Source organism: Poecilia mexicana, unplaced genomic scaffold, assembly GCF_051168715.1.
Source record: "Poecilia mexicana isolate PSO_F unplaced genomic scaffold, ASM5116871v1 scaffold_7, whole genome shotgun sequence".
NCBI lineage: Eukaryota > Metazoa > Chordata > Actinopteri > Cyprinodontiformes > Poeciliidae > Poecilia > Poecilia mexicana.
Window position 1 is genome coordinate 24,607,694 of NW_028263376.1, and position 12,396 is coordinate 24,620,089.

Here is a 12,396-nt window from a genome sequence, read left to right on the forward strand (position 1 = left end):
TGGACAAAGACTACATGCTTTTTTATCTTTACAATCTTGTTTAAAAAAAAAAAAAAAAAAAAAGCAGTCTATCATAACTGAGGTGTATAGACTTCTGTCAACCATTGTAAGCTTTGATTTTCCTCAAAAATTTAGTTTGAAACAGACTACGAATGTAAATCTTTTATTTTGAAAGTATTAACCTTACTTCCGGAAGCTCTTTTGAAGTTTCACTGTAAACTTCAGGTAACTTTTTCTCAGTAGAAGCGCCTATTTCAGTCTCTTTCTCCTAAAACCTTTAGTTACGGTTACACTGTTTATTGTTTTCATTCAGCTGTTTCATTGAAAACAAAAGACAATAGAGAGATACATTCATATGGAAGAAAGTGATATTAATATTGAGTATTATTTGCCTGACTCTATCTGATGAACTCTAAACAGCTAGTTTTTAATTTTACTGTGTAAAATATTAGGATAGAAGACAAACAGAACAAGGTTGATGTTTTATTCTGAAAACTACAAAGCTCTAAACAACAAACTTTCAAATCAGCGTGGGATTGTGTGATAAATGATCAAATAACAAGAAATATTCATGACAAAAGTTATTCATTCACATTAGAAGATTTCTCAAAGACATGTCTTGCTCTATTATAGCGTTACAAAAACAGCACACCTACAAGGATAGATGATGTGATCATTTTTGGCAAAAATCCACACCCGTCTGTCGGAGGGAACAGTCTCTTTGAGCTCTGCCGCACAAAAACATGATGCTTCAGGCATTTTAAGTAACCGAAATCACCGTTAGGCCTTGTTCACTGTAAGACTGAGGAAACACACACTCACTAAAGATTTGCAATAGCGCAATAAGGGCTTTTTGTTGAGGATGCATACAGCACACGCTTCAAAACAAAAAAAAAAAAAAATGACAATATGTACATCCCTGAAATAAACAGCATGGATAAAACTTGACATTCTGTGTGCTAATGTGTGTTAGCATAGTGCTAGAGTTTAGTTCCTCGCCAACGCCGCTTTGTCCAGCTTAATTTAAAGAACACCACCTAAACATTCGTCAAAATCATCATAATCTCTTATGTTATTGAAAAACATAATAATTTATTATTCTATCAGAATTATTATTCCATAGATCTGATGGCTTAGCATCTCAGAACATTTAATCTGACACAACATAATACTTAACGTGATCATGGTTGCTGGAATACGGTCAAAGAGCTGCAGCTACATACACAATATCATAATGTTTCTAAGGAGAGATGCCGTATGGGGCAACATGGTGAGATCTTTCAAGAGTTGATTTTCGCCTGTACACAACCGGTCGATATTTACAGCATGATTATTAAACCTGTCTGTGATCACAGCTTGGGTGCCGTCCTGGCTTCGTCCCACAGCCGTCGCACAGTGGAATCGTTTGACATCGGCGACAAACCATCTGTACAATCAAAGGCTTGAGTAGAAATGTTCAAATAGAAATACTAAGTGCAGTTAAAATTCATAATCCTTTTCGGCCATGTCGATCGCCCAGGCAAACTTTTCCCTCTGGGTCTTGTTGTAGATCTTCTCAATTGGAATGCTCCACTTCTTGCACCTGGACAGAAGGGAAGACGAACCAATTAAGGACAAAAGCACGAGCAGCAGTTTGTGCTTCTAATTCTAACTCTTCTTCACTGAAGCAAGATTGGACTAAAGTTGTTGTATTTCAACACGGCTGCCGGTTTTGTAATAATTTGTAGAAATTTCTGGAGTTGTTTTAGCTGAATAAAAGATATGATCTCTCTCTAAGAACTTTCAAACTTTTCGGTCAGTTTTGATGCAGAGGAAGTAACATTATCATGTTAATGGTACCGACGAAGGAATGGGATAAACAGATGTATTCTTATTTCTGAGGAAACAATGGTTGCCTTTAAAGGTCTCTCATGGTCTTTAGATAGTGTCTTCCACAGTTTAAAGTTTTTTAATTGTAAAAAAAAAAAGAAAAGAAAAAGAGGTTGCCAAAAGCTGAGTTGGACCCATGTGCAGAAAGATGGCAGTATCATATTGAAGATGATTTATTTAAAAGAGGAGAACATGTACAGGTACTAAAAATACATATATGAGAATATAATGGTGACAGGCAGGTAATTGGAATTAGAAGTGAGAGAAACTGGCAAGCTGATAAATGTGGGGGAGGTGATTAGTGGAAACAGGACCGGGTGAGTCTAATCAACTGCATAAATGGCACCTGTGAGTGAAATTGAATTATGGTAAATATGTATGAATTAATCCAAGAAGACTTAACTGATACAAAGCCAATAACCAGAACTAAAACAAAACGCAAAAGAACACCATGGAAACAGAGCCGAGTATCAACAACACAACAGAACTCTATAAAAGCCAAACCCAACCAGACCAAGGCACGTGTATCACTTCCACTTTGTATTGGTCTAGCATGGTTCTTTTCTGAACCATGAAGTTCAGAAAAGAACTTCATGGTGAAATATTACTTGCATAACATATATATTTTAATTTTATCATTATTAAAACTATTATCAAATTCCACAAATCAGCAATACAGTAATTTAGCGGGATGAAGTGAACTGGCAGGGTCCTGTAGAAACACAGACTGTTCAACCAACTAACCTTTTTCCCTGTATTGTCACAGGTCCTACACTGTATGCCATGTTTCCAGGCACCACCCCATTACTGGGACACCCCATCCCTTACACTAAAGCAGGGAGCATTCCTTCGTCCATTGTGCCTGAGGACAAGTTTCTCCATAAATAGCAGTGGAGCATCGTTTAGGGAGGGCGGGCCACTGCCCCCCCCTTTCTCTGAGGCATTCTGCCACAGACAGTTCCTCATGGACTTCCCACATGGAGGAAGGAGAGCTGTTTGGGGACGCTCCCTAGCTTTCAGAAACAAACCCCATTGTTCCTGGCGCTCACACGCTTTTTCTTCCTCTCATTTTCATTCTGCAGCCACTAGCTTTTTTACCTCTGCTGCTTCTTTTCCTACAATGCAAGGCCGTTTCCTGCCTTTTTTTTGTCACCGAGGTAGATGTGAGGCCCACACGGCCAGCCACACACAAACAAATGGCTGGCGTGTGCATCAGTCGGTTTTCTACCCCAACGTTCCAGCTTTTCCCCCATAGAATTCCCAGGGTCGGAAGAAGGAAAGTGCGTAAATACCAGGCAACAGAGATCCGTGGATCCAGGTAGTTGAGCTTGGAGGTGCCCAGAGCAATCTGCTTGTTCTCCTCTCTGTCCGTGGCTTGCACCTGGAGTTTCATGAGCTGCTCCTCTATCCTCTGCACGGCTTTGCGCTTCACCTCAACAGTCCTGAATACAGAAACAAGGGCGCTTGAAATAAGCCAGAGCTTTTGATGAAGAAATAAAAACACGCATCATGCGCACGTTCAGCTGCGGAGGTTAAAAAAACGTATTTCCTTTCTACCCCAAAATGGACAGAGAGTGTTAGGAAAACACTTTACTGACAGCTGACAGCTAACAGCTCTCAGGCGTTCTCACTTTCTACTCTTTTCATCATGTGAGGCCTTGTGATCGGCCTTGGCGGCCTTCAGCTGCTTCCTGGCTGCAGACAGCTGCTTTTGTTTCTCGTCAATCTGCATCACAAACACACGGTGGATGAGGAAATTAGTGTAGATGATGCATCCTTTTTTTTTTCTTTTTTTTTGCTTCCTAAAATAACATTTACTACGGGATGGTTACCTTGGTCTGAAGATTCTGCATGGACTTCTCAAATGTTTTGGGCGGAGCTCTCTGGTGGTTACACAGGATGGCTACGGCTCTGTTAGCTCGGTTGTATGACAGGATCTTAGCTGGGATGCTGTCCTCAGCTGTGAACCCAACAAACAACAACAGAAACGGATAAAGAAGAACATTTCAAAGAAACACAGATGGTTGGAGTGAATGGAAGTGAAGCTGCTCACGGCAGGTAAGTTCCTTGAGCTGCTGCTGCAGGGTGATGGAGGCATTGTAGGTACGGAAAACTTTGGCTGTCAGTCCATCCATCAGCTCCTGTAAGTGCTTGTTGAGGATGGAAGTCTAGATGAAATGCAGAATAAAGACAGATGGTGTGTAGGCGAGGAAAAGTACCGCAGACCTAAAAGTAGTCCGATCACATCCTGAAGGCAGATTTTTGGCGCTTTTCTTACATTCAATCTGTCAAAGAGGTCGTCCTCTGGCTGCTTGTTCTCCAGAAACAACTGAAGGTTTTTAAAGACCTGAAGAGACATAAACAGAGGGTGAGAAAAACTGTCGCAAAAAAAAAAGTCGCAACCCTCGTTCTTTAACTGCACTCACTGTGGCACCATAACATTTCTAATGAAAAGGGGAAAATGACATCTGAACTTTAGACCACTGTACCAACATTCAAGCACAGCAGCAGTATCACGCTGAAGGTCTGTTTTGCTCTACTGTGATTCTATGGTGTGTTGTTGTTTGTTGTAATTCTGCAGCTCACCCGCTTCTCCACCGGGATCTTATTGTAGTAGCGGATGGAGTCTTTTCCCAAAAAGTCAAACTCCACCACATACTCCTGCTCGTCCAACTTGGGATACAGCTTGATGTGCTCCACCCTCAGCGAGCAGCAGCCGACCGTGTCTGCCGTCTCGCCTTCCTCCTTCTCGTTCCCTGCCCTCAGAGCCAGCTACGCAGGGGGAAACGCAACGTCTGAAGTTTATTGTTTCAACTTAATTTAAGAGAGCAATTACGGAGGTTTACTCACCTTGTCAATAAAATACAGTGCAACGGCCCTCTGCCGGATCCTCATCTCTTTTGACTTCCAGTCGTCTCTGTACTGAGTACGAATCCGATCCACGCACTTCTTTAAACGCCTGGCGGTCTCATACTTCTGCCAGTCCTTCTCCCCCTGCACAAACAAACACACACACAAATATTTTTCTTTAACTGAGGTAAAAATTTGTTGTTTTTTTTTTAAAAGGCTAATGAATGCATGGAAGGTTTGAGAAAAAACAGACACCTTGATTCTGGAGCTCGGGTTCAACATGATGTACTTGATGGAGCCCTGGATGTTCTCGGTCCAGGATACTAACCACGTAACCTTGTTGTCATGGCGAACCTCCTTCCACTTTGTCCCTGGTGGAGGTTTGGGTTGTTTGGAGTCCCTGTGGGAGCAAACAGCTAGTTTAATATGAATGTTGGTGTATGGTGGACTAATTTCACCAAAACTACTATTTTACAGCCCATCAGTAAAAACAAAGTCTCATCTGATACAGAAAGAATGAGGTACTTTTCATAATAAACACTGTATGTAAGCTATTGCAGTGCAGAGGTTATATCCAGCATGTGAAGATCAACACGTCCTCCCTGAGTTGCGCAACTGTTGGCTTTCTTTTACAGGAAGAATACCTTTGACACACTGCCAGTGGTGTATCTGAGTGTGTGCTCTCATACTGTTGCCACTTGAATAATAATAATAATATTCTTGCCATCGAATAATATTAATTTCGCCGTCTTTCTGATGGCAACTCGTTGCTGCAAATGAATTATAAAAAGAAACACCAAGCCAAAGTTTCATGACAATAAACTGAACGAAAGTCTATAAAAAGCTGCCGCAACAAGACGGTAAGAAGAAGAAAGATAAAGAATGAAGAGTGTGAACACAAAGTTGAGGATGATAAACAAATGTGAGTTATAATCCTAAAGAGGAACTCCTCCAAACTGACTCAATCTCATCTGACCCTGCAAGATTCCCATGATGTGATTTCACGTAACTGGATTCGGGTTGGTTCGATGGGGCCACCTTGTGGTATACTGCAGAACTAGGTACTATTTTCACTGACCTCCTCGGCTTAAAAATAAATAAAATATGACTGCCATACAGACAAAATACAGATGAAAATCAAACACAGAAGAGATGACTCTATCTTCAATTTAAACAATTTGAAAATGCTTTGCAGAGTGGAGTTAATTAAGCAAAAGATGGTCCTATTCTCATAAAAGTGACTTTAATTGAAGACAATCTTCCTAATGTCATTAAAAATAGAAACCTTACCTCAGCCTACAAGTGGTGGACTCCTTTTAAAATGTTAACATAATGTAAATGTATGGTTAAAAGAGAAAAACAAAATAGATGTCTAAATAAAGATAATGTCTAAATATTACTGAAAAAAAAGAAAGAAAAGATAGCTTCAACGGGCTAACAACGCCTGACTTTTAATGACTTTTTTGACACATGTAAGTGCCTCTGCCTTTTCTTTGGCTCGCCAGGTTGGCTCTCTGGTTTCAGCAATATTAGGATCGAAGAAACTGTTGTTGAACCAGGACACAAGAGTCATAACATACTGGCAGGAGGAGGGCCATATCCTCAGGACATGCATTCATGCATAAATCGCTGAATTTGCATGATTTGTGTATATAGATATATTTTTAAAAAAGTCATTTGAATCCTTACTTGCTACAGTTGATGATGATGTCTTCGGGTCTAATGCGCCGTTTCAGCATCCCCATCTTTGGATGGTCGCCTCGTCCTCGGAACAAACCCGGCGGCTCGATGCGAAAGTTTCCAATCCTCTCCTTGTGATTGTCCATGATGCAGAACCCGTACTCCTGAAGGATCCGCTCATTTTCCTCTTTGATTTTCTGAAAAAAAAAAAAAAAAAAAAAAACGGTTTCGAAAACGCACTAACTCGTTCTGCCGTGTTCTAAAGTCTGATAGCATCCACATAAATGAGCACCAACCTGTTTCTCCTCCTTGGACATCTGTTTGCGAGCCTCTGATTGGGCTTTGAAGTACTCACTCATTTCTCTGAAGTCACACTTGTTCAGATCTGTGATTATTGACTTTTCCTCTGATGTCATTTCCTAAAACACAAGGGAAATCAATGAGGTATTCTGTGCTTCCTTATCTGAACTCATACATATTGCATAGGGATTCTCCCCACCTTCCTCCAGTCTTTATAGAAGTTCTTCCGAAAGATGTCTTTAGTGGTGTACTCGTGATCTAACATCTTGGCAAAGAAGGTGGCCACTTCCTCAGCGGGAGCACTAAGCTTCATTGGCTTACCTAAAAAACACATTACAATCTTGAAGAGTTAAATCTCTGTGACTTGCAGCCTGATTTTCAAGGTGATACTCACCATCATAGTAGAATTTGACTTTGTTGGGCAAAGGCTCATAGGGTGGAGCGAAGACTGGACCCTTATGTTCAAGAAAGCGCCATTTAGAGCCGTCAGTGTACCTCTCCTCCTCCCACCTAAAAAACACAATCAGGGAAGAGAAAGGTCAGCCACCCGGTAGCCTATCAGTACTTTGATTGTCATTTCCTGAGGAAAAGAACAATTTGAGCTGAACTTTATCTTACCACTTCCATTTCTCCTCTTCCTCCTTTTTGGCTTTCTTTCCCTCTGTTGCTTTCTTGTCTTTCGTCTTCTTTTTGTGCTTGGTATCCTAAAAGACGCAATTTACACGATTTAACATGAGATTTCGCCAACGCAACTCAACAACGCACGTTAAGCTGGTATACCTCCTCCTCCTCATCATCTTCATACTCATGTTTCCTCTTCTTGGCCTTCTTGTCGTGTTCTACCTTGACTTTCTTAGGCTTGTATTCAAACCTGTAAACAACTCCTGCTTTAATAAAGGTCCAATTACATAATAGCATAAAATACATTTTTAATAGCAGCTAATTGCAGAAATTTCAATAGATCTGAATGATACGTACTCCTCATCATCATCCTTCTCACGTTTGGTGGCCCTGTTGTGTTTGGGAGACGGGTAGAAGCCATTGTCGTCTTCCGGCTCGCCCTTAATGGCAGCAGGACTTCTCTCTCTGAATCGCACATTGAATATCATTTAAGTGAAGCAATCAAACACATACATTTAGAGATACGATGGTAGATCAAGCTGCTGTCTAATTGCACTTGATCATTTGTATATTATATGTATAATGATAAAGCAATACTGCGAACCTCACATATCCATTTTCCTTCTCCTTTTTAGGCTTGTCAGGATGGGATGATAAACTCTGTAATGAAAAATTAAAAAACTTCTTTAGTCAAAGTTAATAAGCAGCTGGTCAGGCTAAATTATGTCAAGTTGTGTTTTCTAATCTCTGGAAAATTCAAGGAATTCTGGAATAGCGCTGCACACCGTGGCTGCTTGTTGCAGCAGCTAAACAGTAAATAAAGCTCTTTTTTACTCTGGTATTTTGGCCATAAGTATAACAGTAACAGAAGGGCTAAAAACGGTATCTTTTGATGAGATAAAGACATATGGAGCAGGAGCAAAGTGGAGGAAGTTTAAACATTCTTTGTCCTAAGTCTTAAAAAGGGCAACATAATCTCTTGCAAATAAGATGGACCCAACCAGAGCATCGGGTATGAAGCATTACGTGTTTCGCTAAGACGTGGCTGAAGGGTCACATCCCTGACTCCAAACTATACTCTGCCCCAGGAGGTATGAGACGGGGCAGAGACAGTGTAATCCACGACATTCTGCGGTGGAATACTGTGCCTGCAGACTCGATGTTGAGATGTTAGCGCTGAGATTTGGGGATGTTCACCAGAGATAGCTGAAAACCAAATTTCCCTTTTAAATTAATGAATTATTTTTAGATTACGCTGAAATAATTAAATAAGCAATAGTTTTAAGAACAGAAAAAAATCATTAGGTAAAACTAAAACAACAGTCTGAACACACTTTTCAAGCCAATTCTTAAAGTAGAAAAGCAAGAGAGAAAACATAGATGGTTCAGTAAATAATGGATAGAATAACAAACAGGTGGTTGAATGCAGCCCCTGCTCTGTTTTGCTTTTCCATACTTGTCCAGACCTGTAAAATGCTTAGATCATAAGCACCTGGTAAGCACAAAAGTCACCCAGCTCACTTAGTGACAGACTCTAAGATGGAATCAACAAACCTTATCCTCTTTCCTCTTCTCTTTGTCCTTGTCTTTGTGTTTTTCTCTGTGCCTGTCTGCACTGCCGTCACTGTGCCTCGGCTTCTCTTTGTCTTTGTGTTTTTTCTCGGCGTACTCCTTATGTTCGCTGAAAGCCACAGAGGTCACAGAGTTCCAATCCAAGAGGTCAGACAGAGCACGCCAGTGACATAAACTTCTTTAACACAAAGTTATATTCGTCGTCTTTGCTGTTATACCGCAGGCCGTCACTATTTCTCTGAGAACAAACCACGACACATGCTCTGCAGATGTCATTAATGTGGCTGGCTTACATCAACTTCACTGATTTAATGTTTCAGAGTTTTCTTAACAGTAATGCCTGTAATATTTGTGAGCATAGTCCTTACATAACATTGTAAAGCAAGATACATAGAAATCAGTCATGAGGCAAATGAAAAACAGATTAATGTTCTGTTCTTAACTTAAGAGAGAGGGGAAAAAAAGTGTACCTGTTGCTGTGCTTTATTTTCTCTCTTTCCTTGTCTTTCTTGTGATCTTTGTGTTTGTGCTCCTTTTCTTTGTGCTTGTCTTTATGCTTGTGAGAGTCTGCGACACAATGAGAAGATCCAACTGGAGTCACTCATAAAATTACAACTCTAAGTTAGTTTGGTGAAAAAAGAAAAAAAAAACTAAGGATAAGCTCTGGAAGTATAAACTCTTCCCAGGGCGCCATAATTCACACAGAGCCTGGATATTTATTGCCACCTCTGATAAGGATGTGTAAGGCAAACTAAAATTAACTCTTCTTTCACTAAAGGAGCATAATCAAGCACAATTTTTTTGTTGTAAGTCATTTTAATAGATTGTATTTGATTAGCGGAGGTTTAAATCCAGTATTAAAAGTTAACTGCGATCAACAAAGTTCTCTGTGCAACATTTAGTTCCACTCCTAATGTAACTTTTGATTGTAATTTGCAAGAGGGAGTCTAGGAGTCTTTATTAATAATCATGTATATTAATAAACAAAGAAAAAAATCAAATGGGCAGATTAATTTATAGGCGAACACAAATCAAAGATAAAGCTGTGATGTCTGAGGGAAAAATTATTTTTAAAATATGAAGAGTGTGGTGTGCATTTGGATTCAGTCTCTTTTACTCTAATAGCCCTAAATAAGTGCAGCCATTGCTTCAGATGTCACATAATTAGTCAACTATAAATTATCATCTGTTTCCACTTTCCGCTTTACATTGTTGTAAAGTTTGTACAATTGCAAATAAATAATAAGTCCGTATTCATAAATGTGATAAAATGTGACAACATTTCAAAGACATAAACACTTTTAGTCACTAAGAAAAAGCACCACTAATAGCATCGCTCAAAACAAGTACGGCTTTTTGTTGAATTTGAAAAAAAAAAAAAAGGAAAAAAAAATTATTATTGATATATAACGGTTTTTATGCAAAGGGAAGAATTTTCATGTTTTTTGATAATCCCAGTTGGGAGTTAAAGCTGTTCCCACTTTTTTCTCCACGATCAGTACAAATGTAACCTAACAGAGAGATAAGAAACTCTCAACTTTTAAAGTGTCACATAAGGGGTTTATAATTAGATTAAAATAGCACACGCTTTCAGTAATTGTGGGCAAATTCCTCCAGTTTGGAACAGAGTTTCTGAACCTATGTCTACTTTTCTTTTGGCGGTGCAGATAAACGGCTCTCTGACAGGGATGGAGGCAGAGAGCAGCCGGTGCTGAGATGCGATAAGCGCCCCGCTCTCGCCTCCATATCACGGCGGACAGCTGGCTCGCTCAGCGGCGCCCTGGATGCTACACACAGAAAAGAAAATGGCGCAGAGACTAAGTCCTCAACCCCAATTCCATCACTTTCGGCTCCAAAATTCATCACAACTGCATCCGTATATCATCACACCAAGGCATGCAAAATTTACCAGAGATCAGCCTCTTTCAGAATATCCCTTTAGTTTTGAAATCCGAGGGTGGTAAATGCACATTTTAGACCCTCTTTTTGAACAATAGCCGCAAGAGAGTGGAGGAGAAGGGACTTAGTCTCTGGGACGCCATTTCTGTCCTTTAAAAACTAACAGTAGACAGGTACCAGCGGCTAGGGTTAGAAACTAGTCAGGATGAATAAAGAAAATCGTCAGAAAAGGACCTACCACTTCCTTTAGATCCAGAGTTGACCTGAAAATTGTGAGGAAAATATTTTTATTATTTCAATTTTAAAAACGCCGGTAGGTTGGCTGTTCAAGTTACAACTGCAACCTAGAAATACGTTCCTGTATAAAAACACAAAATAAAAAGAGCACAAACAACCTGGATACCTGGAGGGCTCTCTCTGCGAATAGTTGCTTCAGTTTTCAGAGTTAATTCACATTTATTTCATAACGTGACGGTTATTACTCATATTATGTCAGTTGTGGTTGGAAATCTTGATTTAAAACTAGCGAGAAAAAACCTCGACTATGAAGCGAGAGCTACCTGAGAGTCTCCGCGTCCATGATCCCCACTCATGGTCAAGTTGTTTTTGTTTGGAGAGCAGATAAAGTTATTACTGAGAGGACGACAGTTCAGGATGCGAGGTTCAGGGAACCCTCACTGACAGCCTGGAATGGAGTCCCAATGTTTGTCAACTGCGCATGCTCAATCAGAGAACTCTCTCCTTGTATAAACATCTATGAAGGCTGGCATTTATTACTACAGTACACCAATAATTTTAGTTATAAACACGTAGGGGTCAGTCTTGGCATTATTGAAATTCCCCCAAACTCTTCGTCAGGTTTGCCCTCACCTACTCCCGTGGCATCCAAAACTGGAACCCCACTATGGATTTTTTTACATTCACAAATTAGTGTCAAACTAATGGAAGTTATTTTCATCAAAACTAGAGAAAAACAAAGGTTAAAACGGATAAAATAATTTGTAAGTCCATTAAAAAATTACTTTAAAAAAATTCAATTTTACTTTATACACACACATATTCCAATACATTCATTCAGTTTTTTCAGCTACAGATTTTTTCAGATTGAAATATTTTTCCAAGATTGTTTTTCTCCCTCCATTTGAGTTTTATTTATTTTTTCTGTTTCTAGTATTTTAGCGAAACTATTGATGGAAGGAAAAGGGCTTGAAGCCAATTGCGTACCTTACAATTTACAGGTCTATCCACAACCTATGATTATGAGACACAGACACCAAACTTAAGAATGTGATCCTGGGTACAAGGATAAGGAGCTCCAATATTCTTGGAAAGTTTGGAGTAGAATCGCTTTCTTTTCACATCGCCAGATTTTCTATGCAAATCCTACAGGAAAACGCAGAACTCACTAAAAGGACTTCTTCTGGCCAAAGAGCAACTTGGAATGAGCTGGAGAATGTCACTGGAGACTCGTTACCTTAGCGACCCCATCTCGGACAAACATAAACCATCAAATGGGCAGACAGGACACAGTTGTAAGCACAAGCAATTCTGGCAACAAAAAAATCTGAAATCACATTCAACACAATTGACAAAAAGAACCAGCAT

At 39.8% G+C, this 12,396-nt stretch overlaps 1 protein-coding gene across 1 annotated transcript; it reads right to left on the bottom strand.

The window, feature by feature from the left end:
- Positions 1 to 470: 470 nt before the first annotated feature.
- Positions 471 to 12,256, bottom strand: top1b (DNA topoisomerase Ib). The gene is made up of 21 exons (XM_014988027.2): positions 11,352 to 12,256; positions 11,030 to 11,054; positions 9,363 to 9,459; positions 8,875 to 9,001; positions 7,925 to 7,980; positions 7,678 to 7,785; positions 7,480 to 7,570; positions 7,318 to 7,403; positions 7,094 to 7,209; positions 6,899 to 7,020; positions 6,696 to 6,818; positions 6,409 to 6,596; positions 4,975 to 5,119; positions 4,720 to 4,863; positions 4,456 to 4,641; positions 4,148 to 4,216; positions 3,923 to 4,037; positions 3,702 to 3,829; positions 3,501 to 3,595; positions 3,162 to 3,311; positions 471 to 1,582 (listed from the first exon to the last, which is right to left on the bottom strand). The coding sequence occupies exons 1-21, from the start codon at positions 11,382 to 11,384 to the stop codon at positions 1,480 to 1,482; spliced, it is 2,307 nt and encodes a 768-aa protein (XP_014843513.1). The 5' UTR covers positions 11,385 to 12,256; the 3' UTR covers positions 471 to 1,479.
- Between the last annotated feature and the right edge of the window lie 140 nt (positions 12,257 to 12,396).